General features: G+C 53.3%; 7 protein-coding genes across 7 annotated transcripts; 3 read left to right on the top strand and 4 right to left on the bottom strand.

Annotated features, from left to right (window-relative positions):
* Positions 1 to 273: 273 nt before the first annotated feature.
* Positions 274 to 1,287, bottom strand: LTS14_004872 (uncharacterized protein; the record flags this gene model as incomplete). Its single annotated transcript, XM_064837572.1, has 1 exon — positions 274 to 1,287. The coding sequence occupies one exon, from the start codon at positions 1,285 to 1,287 to the stop codon at positions 274 to 276; it is 1,014 nt and encodes a 337-aa protein (XP_064694895.1).
* A 385-nt stretch (positions 1,288 to 1,672) lies between these two features.
* On the top strand, positions 1,673 to 4,885 carry LTS14_004873 (uncharacterized protein; the record flags this gene model as incomplete). The annotated part of the gene is made up of 4 exons (XM_064837573.1): positions 1,673 to 2,993; positions 3,050 to 4,287; positions 4,342 to 4,691; positions 4,750 to 4,885. The coding sequence occupies 4 exons, from the start codon at positions 1,673 to 1,675 to the stop codon at positions 4,883 to 4,885; spliced, it is 3,045 nt and encodes a 1,014-aa protein (XP_064694896.1).
* Positions 4,886 to 5,554: 669 nt separating this feature from the next.
* RGT1 (Glucose-responsive transcription factor) lies at positions 5,555 to 7,819 on the top strand (the record flags this gene model as incomplete). Its single annotated transcript, XM_064837574.1, has 2 exons — positions 5,555 to 7,253; positions 7,368 to 7,819. The coding sequence occupies 2 exons, from the start codon at positions 5,555 to 5,557 to the stop codon at positions 7,817 to 7,819; spliced, it is 2,151 nt and encodes a 716-aa protein (XP_064694897.1).
* A 1,346-nt stretch (positions 7,820 to 9,165) lies between these two features.
* On the top strand, positions 9,166 to 11,458 carry LTS14_004875 (uncharacterized protein; the record flags this gene model as incomplete). Its single annotated transcript, XM_064837575.1, has 2 exons — positions 9,166 to 9,919; positions 10,269 to 11,458. The coding sequence occupies 2 exons, from the start codon at positions 9,166 to 9,168 to the stop codon at positions 11,456 to 11,458; spliced, it is 1,944 nt and encodes a 647-aa protein (XP_064694898.1).
* A 236-nt stretch (positions 11,459 to 11,694) lies between these two features.
* Positions 11,695 to 12,474, bottom strand: LTS14_004876 (uncharacterized protein; the record flags this gene model as incomplete). The annotated part of the gene is made up of 2 exons (XM_064837576.1): positions 11,695 to 11,971; positions 12,143 to 12,474. The coding sequence occupies 2 exons, from the start codon at positions 12,472 to 12,474 to the stop codon at positions 11,695 to 11,697; spliced, it is 609 nt and encodes a 202-aa protein (XP_064694899.1).
* Positions 12,475 to 12,913: 439 nt separating this feature from the next.
* LTS14_004877 (uncharacterized protein) lies at positions 12,914 to 14,468 on the bottom strand (the record flags this gene model as incomplete). The annotated part of the gene is made up of 2 exons (XM_064837577.1): positions 12,914 to 13,883; positions 13,972 to 14,468. 2 exons carry the CDS (start codon positions 14,466 to 14,468, stop codon positions 12,914 to 12,916), a joined length of 1,467 nt encoding a protein of 488 aa, XP_064694900.1.
* Positions 14,469 to 15,196: 728 nt separating this feature from the next.
* LTS14_004878 (uncharacterized protein) lies at positions 15,197 to 18,416 on the bottom strand (the record flags this gene model as incomplete). Its single annotated transcript, XM_064837578.1, has 3 exons — positions 15,197 to 15,622; positions 15,673 to 18,216; positions 18,411 to 18,416. 3 exons carry the CDS (start codon positions 18,414 to 18,416, stop codon positions 15,197 to 15,199), a joined length of 2,976 nt encoding a protein of 991 aa, XP_064694901.1.
* Between the last annotated feature and the right edge of the window lie 330 nt (positions 18,417 to 18,746).

The following is an 18,746-nucleotide window of genomic DNA, read 5'->3' on the forward strand; positions in this document are numbered from 1 at the left end:
ACGCGTGACCCTATAAGCCAACCAGACGACAATATTCACTACACGAATGCGAGGTGCGAGGTGACTTATAACAAGCAACTTGGGTTAGTCCCTTTCGATTGAGCTAGGCAGGGATCTTCTAGGTCTACGTGAAGTCGAGGGCTGCTCGTAGACAGCATTCGGCTCTACGCGGAGCAGTAGAGGCCACGTCCAGTCTCTTGAAGCATGAAAACAATAGATCTAGTTCGTCTACCACCATTCCCATATCAGGCAAAGGCTATCAGCCATGCTGAATCACGCTGCTGCTGCCGCAAGCAATGCCTCGTGCTTCCCTTCCAGATCACTGCCCGTAGCTCTCTCCAACACCGTCACCAGAGCTCTGCGCTTCTTCATATCCTCATCACTTCCAGTGACTACCTTAGTGTCGAGCTCACTCCAGTGCTGTACTATGAGTTCGTGCAACTCCTCGCCTTCGTCTGGCAGACCCAGCTTGTGCAAGCTCTGCATGGTTCTGTTGTCAACAAAGGGATATCCAGCATCCCACAACCACTGAACACGACGAAAGAAGATATCGAGGCCTGTATTACCGAGCCCTTTGATGTTGTCCTTGAGATACTGCCGCTCTTTGTCGACATCTCGATTACAGTCATCGCGGACCTTTTGCATCTCTGTGCCTTCCTTGTCGTTTGAAGTTGTGAACTTTTGCAGAACGACTTCTGCGAGTTCTCCAATCTGTGCGGCTGTCTTATCCTTGTGCTGCGTTCGCGCATCCCAGAGTGCTTGATGCTGCTTTTCGGAGCCTGAATCTTTGGTCGCGCGGGCAGACGTGAAGTTGTACGGGTCATTGAGAATGGTGCGTATTGTTCGGAGTCCTAGTCGATGAGAGATAGGTCGTGATAGGACAATCGCGCACATCAGCTCTTCGTATGGATTCATCACACTGGAAGAGTATGTTTTGATATTGCCTCGCGTCTTCATATGTTGCGTTTCGTCATCAGGTCGACATAGTGCTTCGGCGTCCTTCGATAACATGTACTTCAGCAGCTGCAGCTTTGAAGGTGTGGCTTTTGGTGCACCACGACCTGAGCGACGAGCTGCTTTTTGTGGTTCGTCATTGCTGGCCTGCTTCTTGCGCTTATTTGTTGCCTTGGCCTTGGAATCGGACTGGCCTGCGTGCTTGTCCTCAGCACCCTGCTCCTGCTCCTGCTTTGGGTAGTCCTTCGGCGTGGTCTTCGCTTCCTCTTTAACCTCAGGTTTCTGCTTTGGACCATCCGCCGTTGCTTTCACTGTGCTCTTCTTGCGGGGCATTATTGCGACTCAGTCTCTCTTTGGGGATACTATGAATCGAGGGAACAAAAGGAAAAGTTGAGACTGGTCTGCTCTTACCAACAAGTACCCAGCATAGTGAACCTTCGAGTGATGATGTCAACGGCTTAGACGCTATCCATACCATTATGCTCGCTATGTACGAACACCTTCACCATTTTGGACTCCTCACCATAACTCACTTCTGGCCTGTCCATGGACCATGTGAAGGTTATCAAAGGACTGATAAGGAAAGCCCACCAACAGCTCGCAGATCACGTGTCGTCGTGAATGTCTCGCGCTAGCTACTGCATTATTGTGGGGAAAAGGTGAGCTGTTCGGTTTGACACGCCTTCCTTCTTCAAGACTCTCTAGTAACGGGCCTATCATGGCACCCACGGCACTGTCGAAGCGAGACGCCAATGCTAGATTGGACACCGCCAATACAAATCAGAAGCGCAAGCGTATTATCGACTTGACTCTCGACAGCTCTGAGGACGAAGCGCCAGCCAAGATCCAGAAAGGCGCTGCGGCAGTCAACTCGCGACGCGTTGGAAACCAGCCAGCAGCTCAGCAGTCTGATGCGGCTACGTCGAACAGGACGCCGTCATTTATCAATGGGCAAATTCCCAGCAGTAGTACTCCGAGTGGTCATCAGTCTGTCTATGAACCTTATTCAAGTTCCGCTATCTCCAACGCGCATAACCAGGCCGAGCGTGAGGCCTGGCTTGTTCCAGATGACGAGGATACAGTGGATGTCGATGAAATAGTATCTTCGACGCAAAATGCTGCGGATCATGACGAGCTTCACCGCTATGGAGACCTCCCTACCAAAATCGTAGGCGTGCAGTACTATCGCGGGCTGGCTTCCCCTGGCGAGTATGTATTGCTGCTTCGCGAACCCGGCAACCCATACGACAAGAATGCCATCCGCGTCGACAACATTGCACATCAGCAAATCGGCCACATTCCGAAACGCATTGCCGAGAAGCTGGCCAAGTATCTGGATCGCGGCTGGCTGTGTATCGACGGTCGCCTTGCAGGTAGCATTGGTACTTACGACTGTCCACTTGAGGTCAATTTGCTAGGCCCTGACCCCAACTCCCCTGCTGGACTTGATCTGCGAACGAAGATGGCTGCTGATAAGCTACCGACTAGAGCACTCCAGGAAGCTGAGAAACGCGAGAAGGAATGGCAGAAGGAACATGAACGGCAGCGCAAGGAAAAGGAGAAGGAAGAGAAGAAGCGTCTCGTTGAAGCTCGACGTGCTGCTGCTGCCGGTGGCAGAGGTGGCGCTCAAGTTTCTCTCAACCCTAACTCGCAGTACACCAATCAGACTATGGCTGGACCAAGTGGTCAACCCGTCATGGAGGATCTCATGGAGGTGTCCCAACGATTCAATCCTCGTGCTGCGGGCGGCGCCACCGACCAATACGGTATGCAAGAGGAAGCGCTGGCGAATATGCCTACGACCCAACAGCCAGCTGCGATTAAGACAGATATGCTGCCGTACCAGCTGCAAGCACTGCGGTGGATGCTGGACCAAGAAGATCCGACGCTACCACAGCAAGGCTCCAAGGATTCTGTGCAATTATGGAAGCCTCATGACCGTCAAGCAAATGCTTTTGTCAACATCGCTACCAATCATCCCACCGCAACGGCGCCGACCCTGATAAGCGGTGGTATCCTCGCAGATGATATGGGCTTGGGTGGGTATAGACTCAATCTCAATTGTAATATACACGAATACTGATCACTTACTTAGGCAAAACGCTAGAAGTCATATCTTTGCTGATTGCTGATGCTGAGAAGAATGGCCGGGGCACTACTCTAGTTGTCGCGCCACTGTCAGTCATGTCCAACTGGAGTGGGCAAATCGCTCATCACATCCGCGCGGACCAAGCACTGAAAGTGTATACCTATCACGGCTCTGGCCGCGTCAAAATAAAGGCCGCGGACTTCCAGCAGTACGACGTCGTTATCACAACCTACCAAACCCTAGCTGGCGACTATATGCCTCGAGGCAGCGGTGGCAGCAAGCAGCCGGAGCAACAGCTGAGGTCTACTGGTCTCTACAGCATGGAGTGGCGTCGCATCATTCTGGACGAAGGCCACATCGTGCGAAATCCAGCCTCAAAGGGTGCAGCTGCTGTGACAGCACTCACCTCACGTTCGCGCTGGGTCTTGACTGGTACACCAATCGTCAATTCACTTAAAGATCTCTACAGTGCCCTACGATTTCTTGGCGTCACTGGTGGCTTAGAACAGTTGCCAGTATGGAACAGTGTTCTCACTCGACCACTGAAGAGTGGCGATCCAAGCGCTGTGTACCTGCTGCAAGCTATCATGAAGGCCCTCACTCTTCGCCGTCGCAAGGACATGGCTTTTATTGATCTTCGCCTCCCTCAGCTCGAAGAGTTCATGCACCCTGTCCGGTTCACACCAAAAGAACGCGAGCGATACAGTGCGCTCGAGACTGAAGCCCAAGGTCTGCTCAAGGACGTTCAAAAAAAGAAGCCTGGGAATGTCAGCTCAGCTTATAACCATCTGCTGGAGATCTTGCTAAGAATGCGTCAATGCTGCAACCACTGGCAACTGTGCGGCGAGCGTGTTACAAGCCTCCTTGCCCAGCTGCACGATCAGAAGACTGTTAACTTGACACCCGAGAATCAGAAAGCATTGCAGGACATCTTGCAGGTGCAGATAGAATCGCAAGAAGACTGCGCTGTATGCTTGGAAATCTTGCACGATCCTGTCATCACGACTTGCGGCCATTTTTTCGGCCGGGAATGTATCAGCAAGGCCATTGAGACGCAGCACAAGTGTCCTATGTGTCGTGCCGATCTCAAGGACGACTCTGTGTTGGTGTCACCTGCTCACGAAGGTGACGAGGAGGCCGATGATGAGATGGATCTCACTCAATCGAGTAGTAAGCTTGAAGCTCTGGTAGAGATCCTTGGTGCTACGAAAGCCAAACACGACAAGACGATCATATTCTCGCAGGTGAGTCTGGCAGTAAGCATTGGCGGGATCGATCATGTGCTAACAGACATGCAGTGGACTCGCTTCTTAGATATCGTTCAGAGCCGTTTCAACCGTGACGGCTACAAATACTGCCGCATCGACGGAACAATGTCCGCTCAGAAGCGTGACGCTGCTCTTCAGGCCCTGGAGAAGGACGATGACTGCACTGTCATGCTCGCTTCTCTTGGTGTCTGCGCTGTTGGCCTCAACCTCACCGCTGCCAACCAGGTCATCTTATCAGATACCTGGTGGGCTCCAGCCATCGAAGATCAAGCTGTTGACCGTGTACATAGATTAGGGCAGCGCAAGGAGACGAGAGTATGGCGTCTTGTGGTCGAAGGCACGATTGAGAAGAAGACTTTGGCCGTGCAAGCCCAGAAGAGGTAAGTCTATTTTCGATGTTCATGAAAGAACAATGCTGACTCGTGAACTCTTCGTTAGGGAGTTGATGCAGCTTGCGTTCAGTGAGAAGGCTGGGAAGAGGGAGAAGACGAAGACCAGTCGGTTGGCTGATATTCAGATGTTGCTTGGTCCAGCTACGCAGCCACAGGCGAGGGCTGTTGCGGGTGCGTCGTGAGGGATGTGGCGATAGTCATCGTGGCCTGCTATGGCAACACATTCACAATCTGTATGACTAGAGCAGGTGGAGGACTCGCGCGTGGTGTCGATTGAAAGTGTAATATAGACGGCACTTAAGATGAAAGGCCATTAATCCGTGCTTGCACACCCTCCATCAGGCACGCCGAAGTGCTATACCCCAGCGCAGTTGATATCAGGCCCGCGGAATACGACAGCGACTGTCTTGCCTCGACTTAGTCGATGTTGGCGAAGTAGTATTGATTCATGCTCGCTCATCAGAGGTCATTGCCCGGACAAACCCTTCACCGACAGCTCAATCAATCTCGACATCACCTCCTCCCATCTGACCATGACCACGCTTCAGACTAGCAGAGCATCCATCTCCTAGGTCTTGGGATGTAGGCATTGATGAACGGTAAGGCGATTCACAATGGCTAAGGTATTCCCTCTCACTAGCGCGTTTTCCTTGGCAGCTCACATGGAAAGCCGAGCTAGCACCCACCAAATCTACCTGTTTCTACTCACTACACAGCATACATCGAGAGTAAAAGCTACATTGTGTCCATACGACGCTCGCGATACACATACGCGACCACGCAGCGACTTCGTGCCACGGATGAATACGACGCAATAGCCTCCCAACCACTTCCACCACCACCGAATCAGAATGGCCAATATGGACCCAGCCGGTGGCTTGCCAGAACGATACCCGTCCCCACCGCAACAGCAGAGCGGCTTACCTTTCTATCAGGACAACAACGCGTCACATGAATACGGACGCGATGAGCGACAGCAAGAGGAGGCTCCACGGACAGCTCTAGAGCAAGAGCGCAACAATGGCGCGCAGGACGATGCACAATTACGCGCGAGCCTTGGAAACGCGCTGGGTGGGTTTCCTGGTTATAACGCGCCTGTGCCGCCGCCATATCCGCCGCCAGCGATGATGCAGCAGCAGCAACACCAGCAACAACAACAACAACAGCAGCAGCAACAGCAAGGACCCGGGCCCGTGCAAATGACCGACTCACCTGACGCCGGAGCCTCTAAGAAAGAGCGTACAAAGGTCAGCCGAGCATGTGACGAGTGCAGGCGGAAGAAGATCCGATGCGATGCCATAGACGAGTCGGGACAGACGGCTTGCTCCAACTGCAACAGGACGAATGCAAGGTGCGCCTTCAGCCGACAACCCATGAAACGTGGGCCGAGCAAAGGCTATATCAAGGAATTGGCCGAAAGACTGAACAGTCTGGAGAGTCAAGTCCACGCGCCTGGCGTATCACCACATGCGCGTTATGAGCTGCAGCAAGTCCAGCAAGCCATGGCAGCCGAAGGCTTTGGACGCGACCAGCTTATCGACCCGCGTGTGGGCGACAAGCGAGCATGGGACGTCGCTGAGAACATGCACAATGGGCAAGCTCACAGTGGCGCTGCCGCAGCTATTGCGCAGATGCAGGCACCGCAAAGGACAATGCCGCTCAACCCATATACGGCTCCACCAGCACCGCTACAGCAGTCTCATAATACGAATCAGCCGCAGCCTTTCTGGCGTCCTGGTGCGAGTAACATTCGTCAGGAGCCGGTCGGCCCTCCTTATGAGACTGACGACAACGCGAGTGTGATGTCCTTTGATTGGGACGAGGATGTGATTGATGAGTATTATCGAATCATCCACCAGACATTCCCGCTCCTCCCTAGCAGCAAGCATCGTTTACGGCAAAGTCTGGCAGAGTGTCCGGCGAGCTTGCGCGAAGCTTGTCTGGCTGCGCTGGATTGTCTCATGAGGACGTTCCCAACCACTACTCTAGGACCAAATCCAGCGTACCACACAGCGCTGAAGAAGGCGGCAGAACTGCTTGCACGATACCCTTTCGACCACCCAAGCAGTCACACGGTCTCGACGAATCTGGTCTACTTGCAGACGCTATTGCTCATGGCACTGGAAAGCGATAATCACGGTCCTGCCACTATTCGAGGCCAAGCTGGACCGTCTCGTGCCGAATGGCTAGGTCGTGCGGCAGGTGTGGCAGGTCAGCTTGAGATCAATATGATCAGGACAGGCAGCCAATCGTTCATGGAAGGTGACCGTGACAGCGAGGAACGACTCGCAAGACGAGTATGGTGGGTCCTTTTCATCCTAGATCGCTGGCACGCCTCATCCACAGCGGACCTGCTGAAGCTACCCGAGAACAGCGTGGTTTTGCTACCAGAAGACCAGATCCTGCTCGGCGAAAGTACATATCATCTAGCACGACTCAGCTTCATCATCGGACATCTGGCAGCCATCCTGACGACTACGAAGACACCAAGTACAGATGTGATGGCGCCATCCAATCCTGCCTCAAGCCTACTCGGCCTGACATTAGCAGGTGAGATCGATCGCTTCCGCGAATCTGTAGAAAGTGTCTGGGGTAGTTTGAACCTCGTGCATCTCTCCTACCACCACTGCCACCTGCTAATAAAGCGTCTCAACCCAACCACAGAGCCGAGTGAGCTCGTGGGTCATGCGGTCAAAGTGGCAACAGTACTCAACAGCCGCCTCACACCCGTCACACCACTAAACCATCACTTCGCCGCACTCTCAGCCATGACCCTCTGCGAGCTCTGCGACGTCCCCAAGACCCGCGACGAAGCGCTGAAAGGGCTGGATGTCATGATCGAGGCGCTTACTGAAGGACGTGGACTGGCTGGGAAGGAGAAGGGCGAGGGTTGGGATGAGGCTATTCGGGAATTGGTCACTGCTAAGAAGCGGCGGCTGACTGGCGGTGATGGGCCGGGTCAAGGTGTGGAAGGTGATGCTGTTGCTGGAGGATTGCATGGGCTTGCTAATGCTGCGGTGGGAGGTGGTGGGAACGCCGAAAGGTTGGATCCAACTTGGTTGACGAGGTACGGATATTTGACTGCGCTTGGACAGGGCATGTTTAAGACGAAGTGAGGATAGTTGGTGCTGTTGCCGTTGATGGAGATGCGAGCTAGCCACCAAATAAGCCCCCTTGTAGCACTTGCTTATTACCTGATGCTCATTGATGATGTAAACCTGAGGATACAGATAGTCAGCTGGACAGGGTTGTAGACACGTATAGTGTGTAGTGGATACGTATGACAGTCACGACACTACATGTAATGGATGTCGTGAGACATTGGCCAGATTTTCGAGTCATCCATGACAAGCCAATGGCTGCAGCCTTGACTCACCCTGGCGAGAGCTAGCTGTCAATTGAGCTAAACGCAGTGAATGCAGCTCTCATCCGCGATTCTATCCTCTTACACAGACCACGTGTTCCTGGTGTCTCTTGTTGCACTGTACATGATGATACATCGCTTGACTCTTTTCTGGCCCCAGGTGGAGACAGCGGCAACATGCAAGTAGACTGCCGACTGCGCCACGAGAGTCCTTGCAGCTCCGTAAGAGCGCCTTGATTGATGACCTGCCCAGAGCCGCCGGCCACTGTCAAGACCGTCTGGTGGGAAGCATCGGAGCGCGGAGCGACTGGGTTATCGTCGTCTGTTGTTTCGTAATCATCGCTCGGATGAATATGTTTGCTTGCCTGACATGCCTGAGCCACCACAGAATATAGAGCGGTTGACGCTAGTGGTTAGAAATGCCCGAGCCCACAGTGCGGCCTCTCACAGCCTTGGCTCCGCTGCGCGCCATCCGTGCGGCCTCATGCCTCAATGCTGCGCCTTCCGCCCTACAGCGCTTCTCTCGTCCCTCCCATGACAGACTCGAACACGCTACCGGTGCACTGCTCGACCAAGCGGCGCGCAAACCTCTTCACGAGATCACTGCGTTGTGATCTTTGGCAATCGCGCAGCTCTGCCGTCTGCGGCAAGGCAAGGCAAGGCAAGGCAGCCGTTCGAATCGCTACGAACCTTGCAAGGCACCAGTCATACCACCCCACCTTCAACAGTGGATGACTCCAAAGATTCCTGAGACATGCCACCCATTGTCGCCTTACCAAAGTCAGAGCTGCGGCCTCGAGTCCACACAGACACCGGACTGGTGGTGCGTCTGGCTCGCTTCGTTGCCTAGTTGTTGGTTCGCAGGAAGGCAAATAGGTTTGGTTATATCTGCCTTGCTTCCCATCTCCCATTGCCTCATCTTTTCTTCCATCCAATAGTTCACCACTGTCTCACTGCCTATTCGCCGCCTTGTATATCAAGGACAGGTCGCTGCCCAACTTACCTCTCTACTCTACCATTACTGTCATCACATTGGAGGACTACTCGCTGCTTGACCAATCAACTCATACATATCGCCGGACTGCCACTACCGCCACAATGCCGTCCGCTCGCGGCAACAACTTCGCGACTGTCGAGGTCAAGCCTGATGGCGTACCTTCGCGGTCCAACCTTGCACCTGCGTCGCCTGGCTCACCAAAAGCTGTCCGATTCGCCCCAGCAGAGTCGCGGCCATTGACGCAGGCAGAAGCTTGGTCACTGTACCACTTCGAGAAGCATGCTCACGGCTGCCGTGCATGCAACAACCCACTAGATGGCCAACGAGCAGGTCGACGACTATGCGAAGCCGGGATGAGCCTGGCTCGTGATGTCGCTGGCTACGTTTACCGGTTGGACGGCGCTGTCTACAGCCGGACCAGGGACGACCACAAGCTAGTGCAGGTCGAGATGCCCGCTGGCTACACTCACGTCAACCAGCTGCTGCGATCGACGGAACGAGCGCCACGATCAGCTGCGCGGACTGTCCCAATAATATCATACGACGAACCATCATCAAAGGCTTCTCGAAGGACAGTACCCAAGGAGAAAGACGACTACGCAGTCAAGAAAACACTCGTACTCGAGCCGCCTCGATCAGAGCGTAGATCGGATTGGAAACCACACCGCAAATCTACACGCTATGAAGCATTCGTTTTGGAAGAAGATGTCGAAGCAGCAACTTCGCGACGACGAACAGCAGTCGTCGACGATGATCGACGAGGGTCGCTCTACTATGAAGACAAGCAAAAGCAACGAAAGGAAGCCTACCGAGTCGAGTACCGCGAACCGGAAAGGCGAGAGCAACGGCGAGACCGTGAGCGGCCTGCAAGCGTGTTCTGGGCTTGACAGAATGTTGTGCTTGCAATGCTCGTGAGAGCACAATGCGTTGTTGTAACGGTACTTTTCCGAGCGACACTCGCCACCAGAAGTCCGTGCGCTAGATAGAAACTATTACATCTGCCTGCCGCAGAGCGCAGTACTATACACTTCAGCTTATTCTCATCCATATCTCATTCGTGCCGTGCCTGACGATCATCTTGTCACGATAGCCCGAACGCATCGACTTTGCCGCATGCCTCGGCTTATGACTGGCCCGCATGTAAGCGACTTCACTTCTTACAACCACACTACATGCTGTGATACTATACACATCTTGTCTACAGGACAAGACGTTTTCACAGTGATGTTTCGACCAAGACTACTCACCTCGAGTAGCTGGAGTAGAGGCTTTGTTCGAACATATGCTTCACATCCAGCCAAAGCGCGTCTAAACATACCAACAGATTATGGAAGCACACCACTACTCCACCATAACGCGAAGGCAGCTCTGGCAAATAGAGAACTTCCAGAGGAAGCACGAAATGGCACGACAAGCCGCATCAATCTCTTCCAAGCCGTCAACGCCGCACTCTCGCATGCCCTTCGGACAGACCAACGAACATTACTCTTCGGCGAAGACGTAGCCTTCGGTGGCGTCTTCCGCTGCTCAATGAATCTCGCAACTGAGTTCGGGGACCATCGCGTCTTCAACACTCCCTTGAGTGAACAAGGACTCGTCGGTTTCGCCGCCGGAGCAGCAATGGAGGGTATGCGACCTATCGCTGAGATCCAGTTTGCTGATTACGTGTATCCCGCTTTCGACCAAATCGTCAATGAAGTGGCAAAGGCGAGATATCGAGCTGGTGCGAATGAGGGAATGAATTGTGGTGGGCTTGTCATTAGGATGCCCGCTGGTGGCGTGGGACACGGAGGGCTCTACCATACGCAGAGTCCCGAGTCGTTATTTACGCATGTTCCTGGTTTGAGGGTCGTAGTGCCCAGATCACCGACGCAGGCGAAAGGGTTGTTGCTTGCGGCGATCGCTTGTGATGATCCTGTCATATTCATGGAGCCGAAGATTCTGTACAGGGCTGCTATTGAGCATGTTCCTGCGGAGGCCTTTACGCTGCCCTTGAGTACGGCAGAGGTGTTAAAAGAGGGCAAGGATGTCACGGTTATTTCTTACGGAACGCCACTTTATCTCTGCCAGAATGCTTTGGCTGCGGCAGAGAAGGAGCTCAAATGTTCGGTTGAGCTTATCGATCTACGGACTGTTTATCCTTGGGATAGAGAAGCTGTAATGGCTTCTGTCAACAAGACAGGAAGGTGCATTGTTGTGCATGAAAGCATGGTCAATGCCGGCGTTGGAGCAGAAGTTGCGGCCACGATTCAGGAAAAGTGCTTTTTGAGGCTCGAAGCACCTGTGCAGCGAGTGGCTGGCTGGTCGACACATTCTGGACTGGCATACGAAAAGTTCAACATCCCTGACGTCGTAAGGATATACGACACTATCAAGAATGTCCTAGAGTACTGAGCATGTGTTGACTTGAGCCAAGAGAAATATGGTATGGCCTATCCACGGCACGATCCCGTGGTGGCCCAGCAAAATCGGCTGATTAAACACAACTGCTTGCTAAAAGTGACTCAAAACGTGGGACCAAGTCGAGTGGAACACATAGCCATCGAGTTGCCAACTAGTATGACGGGCGGAAGAACAGGCGAAGGCTGGCAATCATGCCTTTCAATGCCCTCTACCATGTGCATTGTACGTTATAAGGCATCTGTCCTCTTGAAGTACAATACATGGTACCTTCGACCAAGTAACGACAGGTCTGGGTAGGATCGCTCAGCAGTACCAGACGACAGGTCGAGCAAAAATGAAGCAACTCGTCCTTCGACTAGCAGCGAGCTCCACCACGTGAGCAGGATTACAAGATGAGCCGCCCTCTCGGAGTTGCTCAGAGGCGGCCCGCGTGGTTCGTAGATGATGTCGTTCTTCGGCGACTGATAAGTAGAGTCGTGTGGCACCCGCCGTAGCGGTATAGCTCTGTGGTAATGGATCAGAATAGATCAGCACAAACGTAGTGGTATAGACGTGAGAGAGGTCCTCTTCCATTAGAAGTCCTCGAGGCCAGCATGACTGGTAGAGTCGATGAAATAAGCACAAAATGGCTATACACGGTTACACAATACAATCATTCGCATCCAGTCCACCTACTTCTTCCCATCTGGATGCTCCTTCTCACTCTGGCTCGCCGTCTCCTTCTGCAAATCCTCCATATGTTTACCATGATCATTGACCTTCTCCTTGTCGGCCGCAATATTCGACTCGCCTGCCGAGGCCAACGATTCGTGCCACTCGGCTTTGCCATCTCTCTGCTTCTGAAGCTGCTGTTGCTTTTTCTTCTCTAGCTCTTCAGCCGAGCGATCGCCATCTTCTTTGAGTCGGAGTTGTGGCGCGATGCTGAATGATCGGGCGACGAGTGGTTGTCTGATGCTGATGAGAGACGTTGTGATGCGCCTAGGTGTCAGGCGGAGGAAGTGTGCCATTGTCGTAGATGGTGGAGCTTCCAAGTCGCTATGAGAGGTCAATGTTGTGTGATTGATGTGGTCGCAACGTTGAAAAGCTCCTGTGCTTACTAGAGTGTAATAGCTTATGGCTGTTTGAGGATGAATACTAAAGTAATGCTCTCAGACATAAAAATGCCGTGTTGATTGTTGTACCTCGAGCTCATTAAAGTAGCAGTGCTATGACGTACATGTTGCAAGTGAGCATGAATGTGCATGGTTACATGCCACGCACGTAGACAGAACCAGCATTACTGAGCCGTCTCTTGAAGTGCTAAGAGGTCAAGAACAAACGTTGGTTGGTGTTATGCTGTATACTCAATAGAACCTGCTCGCTGGGACAACAACCAGACATTACCTCCCCTTCCACTTATTACCTCCTCCACCCTGTACTCACGGCAGTATCGGAAGACGTGTGCATTTACATGGTCTTGTCGCCCAGCGGAGCTCCGTGGTATCCAGAGCCCTGTTGTCCCACACCAGCGCTTGATTGACCAAGCCCAGCATCGGTGTGCCCGAAACCAGCGCCCTGTGTACCTGGCCCGGCACCATGGCTACCATACCCAGCAGCCTCCTTCCCAGCAGTCGTCATGTGAGAGCCAGCCCCAGCACCTTGCTCGTAAGCCGGCGCAGCTGTGCTACCGGAGTACGTGCTCGGCGAACCAGCCGAACTAGCATACCCTGCCTCATTCCTAGCCATAGCCGGCGAGCTAGGGGCAGAAGTCTCAGGCTTCTCGTCGTTCGAGCCGCCCGCCACGGAAGCAATAACCTGATGCCACTTCATCGCGTCTTGAGGCGTGTGCGCGCGAAGTGCGAATTCCTTGCTCATGGCCAGCTTGCCACCAATGCCACCCTTGCTTGCGTCCTTACCCTTGACTGTGAAATCGTTGCCACTGACAGAGCCGATCATGCAGTCAGGTAGGTACAGACTGTTCTCAGGCGTAGGATCCTTAGAGAAATCATCGTCCGTCTTAAATTCGTGGAGGAAGCGAGCGGGCGTGACGACGTAGAAGGAGGTCTCATACTTCTTCAGTAGCTTGCCCTTCTTCTCGAGGGAGCCAGCGATCAGAGGCTGGGTAGAGCGATGGTCCTGGTTCGGGAAGGCGATGTTCTCTACACTTCGCTTTGGCGCGCTCGGGTCGATGAGGACATTGTTGTTGCGCTTGATGAAGCCATTCCATTCAAAGTCGGGTGTCATACGTTGAGTAGTGCCGACAATGTCATTATACATGAAGCGGGTCTGCTCGGCTTGGTGGCCGAGGCATTGGTTGAATTGGTTCAGACCGTTCTGGATTATCTGCACAACGTGAGCCTCGAACTGAGCGAAGCTGTTCTGGACGGAGAGAAGGTCATCACGGTTGCTGTTCTCCTCAATGACCTGCTTGTTGAGCCTATGGTAGACTTGTCGTTGGAGGATGTACGGGTCCTCCTTGCCTGCGAGGTGACCACCAGTAGAGTCGAAGCTAGCCGTGTGCTGACCGAGGAGCTCGATGTGCTTCTGCGAAGTCGCTCGGGCCTTGTCGACAAGCCTTGGCACCCTTCCCAGCCCCCTTGGTCAACTCCTTGGTCTTGTTCTTGATCTCATTGTGCAGACGCTCGAAGATGGGTAGGACGCTGCCCTTCAGTGTTTTAGCAGTCTCGTAGTGGCTGTTGGAGATGCCCTGGGTGTTGCTTCGAATGTTGTCAAACATGCCAGCGATGCCACCGAGGTTCTGTTCGAAATGGTGGCCCTCCTTCAACGGGTGAGAGACAGTCTTCAGAACCTTCTCATACTCTTTGCCATGAGCATGCTGCATCTTCTCCGTCTGCTGTACATAGTCCTCAAGGTATCCACAAGCATGTTTGTATGCCTGCAGACGCTCGTTGAAGAGTTTTGTGACTTCACTGCTGTCCTCATCCGGGATGGCATCGTCCTCATTGCTGTTGTTTGTGGTCGAACGAGTCGGGAGTGTGCTTTGAGGCGAATGGACAGACATTTCAGCTTCTTCTGATGTATCTTGGTCAGCATTTGCATATTGCTACGCACGTGGCAAGGAGATCAAACAAGGCACTGTCATTACGCAAATGCCTGTTAATATTTGGGAATGATGGTTCGGCTCACCTGTTTCAGGTCGGTTCGTTGGTTGGTATCTGGATGCTGTGTGTATGGTGAGGTTCTGATGGATTTTCAATATTGAGACAGAAACTCCTTCATCACAAACAAGCCAACGACCTTTATGCTTTATGCTTGCTCGTGCGAGTGAGCAAGCGCGATCGAGCTACGTCATGTGTATGTGCACAGAACTCTTGGCGGATGCTTCGGCCTGCACAGATCTTGCACTGCCACACCGGCCAAAGATCTAGACTCGTCAAGCAGGGGCATCACTTTGAGGATGGTGACATTCGATATGCAAACCCTACAAGGTCATACTGCAATGTCGTAAAGCAACCGTGCTGTGGTTGAGGACGATCGACAGCATTGGAGGGACGAGAGGTGGGTATGGGAAAGTAACACGAGTCGGTGACACGAGTCGGTGACACGAGTGGGACGAGAGTATGAATGTGTATAGCGCATATCATGGCCACAGAGCGAACGTCGGATGTAGTACACAAGGCTTGAAAAACAGCAGCATGATGTACACCTCATCGATCCGCCCAAGAAAAAGTCGTCCACCACGCTCACAACTAATAAGTGAAGAATATCATCCATACCTCCTTGGCTAGCTCACCAAAGCTCCTCAGACTTCCGATCATCATCCCAAAGATCTCCACCCCTAGCATCAAAGGGCTGCTGATCCTTGGGATATCCCAAATAATCATGCGTGCTCGCCACACTATAACTCTGCTGTCCTCCCGAATTGGTAGCAGGCTGGCCCATAATGCCGTTGACTCTCTCCTGCGCGGTCTCGTGCGAGTATTGATTCGGACGCACATACTGACTGTTCTCATATTCATCCGACTCCCGGCCGTGGTCGTAACCGCCGGATGAGTGTTGTTGGTCGTTATTATCGTAACTGCTTCGGTAATGCTGATCGTAGTTTGATCGTTGTTGTTGCTGTCCTGCTGCTCCTGTAGCACCGGCGGAGATCATCTCTTCGCTCGTTCGGCCTGATTGCTGACCACCGCTTGACTGCTCCTGGCGTTGCTGCTGCTGCCATATATTAGCTTGAAAGTCATTCTCTTTTAGTCGAAAAGACTCACCTCTTGCCATCGCTGATATTGTGAGTACTCAGCGGGCTGGTCCTTCTGCTGCTGCTGTTGCTGCGCCTTCTGCTGCTGGGAAGCAGGAATTTGCATTTGAGGGTGCAGCGCTTGTACCTTAGCCAAGTACGAGTACATGAAGTTGCTCAGCAGGACCTGGCTGTACAGAGCGCGGCGTGGATTTGCCAGCTTGATATGAGCCATCCGATATATCGCACGTTCTTCCAGTATACTAAAGCGGGTCCAGTTGTAGTCAATATCGGGTTTCAGCACTCTTTGCACAGGTTCGATTGAATGCGCGCGGTCATGTTTGCGTTTCTTGTCCTTGAGATCACCCTCCGAAGATTTCTTCTTGCCACCAAAGATAGCTGAAAGCAGACTAGATTCCTTGTCTTTCTCCTTCTTGGTCTCTGATCGCTTGCTTTCCTTCTTCCGCTCATCATCGAGCTGGACATCCGCGCGATTGAGCACAACGCTCTCGCGACCTCGGGAGGGAGTAGTACCATCAATAGTATTTTGCAAGACGTCCATCCGTGCTTTGTCACCCGGAGTCTTGGTAAGCTTAGACTTCGTCTTTGACAGTCCACCACCAAGCGCATTCTCCTCGCGAGCGGCTTTTTTCTCTTTCTCCTTCTCATCGTCATCATTGCCAAGAATCCATTTCCAGCTGCTTTTCCTTGTGCTGTCTTTCCGATCGACTTTCTTGTCCTCGAAAGTTGGCACCATCGTGAGCGCATCGGTCCGTGTGCTGCCGCTTCCTGGTAGAGGCGATGGATTTGAAGAGATGTCGTCTAATGTCGATGTCCGGGAGTGATGGGAGTGACTTGCACCAGGTGCTGGTCGCATGTGCGCACCACCCCGGTGATTCTGCCGAGGTAGTTCATGGGAGGACTTTCGTTCCGGAAACTGTTGCTGTTGCGCAAGTGGTCCTACAGGTACTTTCGTGCCATCTGGCAGAGTCTCGATGATATGTGGTAGCGGATTGTTGTTGGTATAGCCAGGCAAATGTGCAGTCGTCCGACCAGGCCCACTAGCGAGTCTCGAGTGAAACTGTCGCGCCTGCGGTCCTCGAAGATCGTGCTCCTCTTCCTGGGGTGGAGGTGCAGACAGTGGAGGTGCCCTCCGAGCTTCTTGGTTCTGAGCCTGGCGCAAAGGTTCGGACGCAAGATCCTCGCTCGAATAGCTCGAAACAAGCGGAGCTCTCCTACTTGAGGAACTATGGTTCGTCGGTGCGGAGTGAAACTCAAGGTTACCAGCTGGCGGCGTAGGTTCAGTCTGGACCCTGGTCAATCCAAGAATTGGCTCTCGATCATCAGCTGCGACCTGAGTTGGCGATTGCGCACGTGCATCGTCGTGATCTTCCAGACCACTTTGTCGTTGCTGCACTCGCTTCGAGAACGGTACACGTTCCCCACGTTTTAAGCTGCCCTTCCGGTAGGTCGTCCGCGTGGAGCGTTTGAGCGTTTGACCGCCGGGCGGCAGAATAGGCATATCTTCGCTCGCTGGGACCTCGCCGTTGCTATCCTCAGATGACCGCCGCGCAGCACTCATACTCATGCGACGGATCAGTTGCTGAGGATCGTTGACCAGCGCCTCCAGGTCCTCGAGATTCGTGACAGTCGCTTGACCTTCCACTTGCATGCGCATCGATCTCTTTCTATCTAGACGGTCTGCACCATCCTCGTACTCTCCTTTCGTATCAATCTGCCGCGAAAGCATACTCTTCTTCCGCCGTAGGCTACTACTACTCGAAGCCGACCGCTCCGGCCCTTCCACAGACAAGTTATCACTGTCACCTGATCGCCGCCGTATCTTGTCCACCCTGTCCTCCAAGAACGTCTTGAACTCTTTGGGGGCCAGTTCCGGATGTAACCGCGCAGGCACCCAGAACAGCCGCGCCGCATCATTCTCATCATCATCATCGTTTCGTGAAGGCGCTACCGTAGGTACCACGCCGCCGAAGCCTGCCAGATCCGGATCTCCAGCATCCACGTTCATAGACATGCGCCGTATAGCCTGCAGATTGCTGAGCTCTTGCGCCACTGCTGCCGGACTAGATTCATAGTCAATGTCGTTCAGTGGAAACTGCGAGACTGCCGTTTCTGCAGAGCTGTGCCGTGTGAGTGATGGCGGCGAGTGCTGTCCGCCGCCAGCGTCATCGGCCGCACCTGACCCCATCCTCCTCAGCGACTTGGGCGACAGACTGCCGGTCTCCACCGCCCCTGACCCGCTCTCATTCGACCGTGTCCGTTCCAGTGGATTCTTACTCCCACTCGTCCCTTTGTTCACGTCGAAATACCCACCACCCCTCTTATTCCCACGGCTCTCGTAGACTTCATTCGGCGACGGCATGAAGCTCAGTGGACGTACTTCGCGCTTAGCAGGCCCTCCCCCGGGCGGCGGTGGTTGCTCGTCGCCGTAGTAGCTGCCGATCGCTTCGGTGATGTGGTGGCTGTCGTCGCTGATGGAAATGTGCGGCACATGCCCTCGTGACGTCTTACGGCTTTGGTATAGCCGCTCCAGCTCTGATTGCCTCACCGAGGGCTGTATGGATATAAAGAGAACTAAGTCAGCCTTGGATTCATGACATATTGTCGTGTCTATACCGCGATTGCTCTCAACCTGACACGATATTGCGGGCCAATCACAGTCAATCAGCACTTCAATCTACCCTCCCTGCCGTCCCGGGGGTGCAATGATGATGTGTCTTTGTCCGGAGGAGTATAGCGAAAACCTACCTGCATCCTTCATGTCCCCACTCCACTCACACGCAGCTACCCTGTCACCACCAGTGCCAATCCCAGGCCACTCCCTGTCCCGCTGTAGCAGCACTTCCACACGCGCACGTGAACAACTTCCTCCGGAAACTCTTCGACTCCTGCTCAATAATTCAACCCGTGCGACATCCGACACGCAACAGCCCAGCTCGTGGAAAGAATGTAAGCGGTACACATCCGAACAATTCGTGAAAGGGAAGGGTTGTGAAGGAAGTGTGTGTGCATTGGTCGAAGCAATTAAACATCATCCAGAACATACAGCCTGAGGCTAGACCTGAACTACTGCTACTGCTCGGA

This window comes from Recurvomyces mirabilis, assembly GCF_035927965.1.
Source record: "Recurvomyces mirabilis strain CCFEE 5264 chromosome Unknown scaffold_11, whole genome shotgun sequence".
NCBI lineage: Eukaryota > Fungi > Ascomycota > Dothideomycetes > Mycosphaerellales > Teratosphaeriaceae > Recurvomyces > Recurvomyces mirabilis.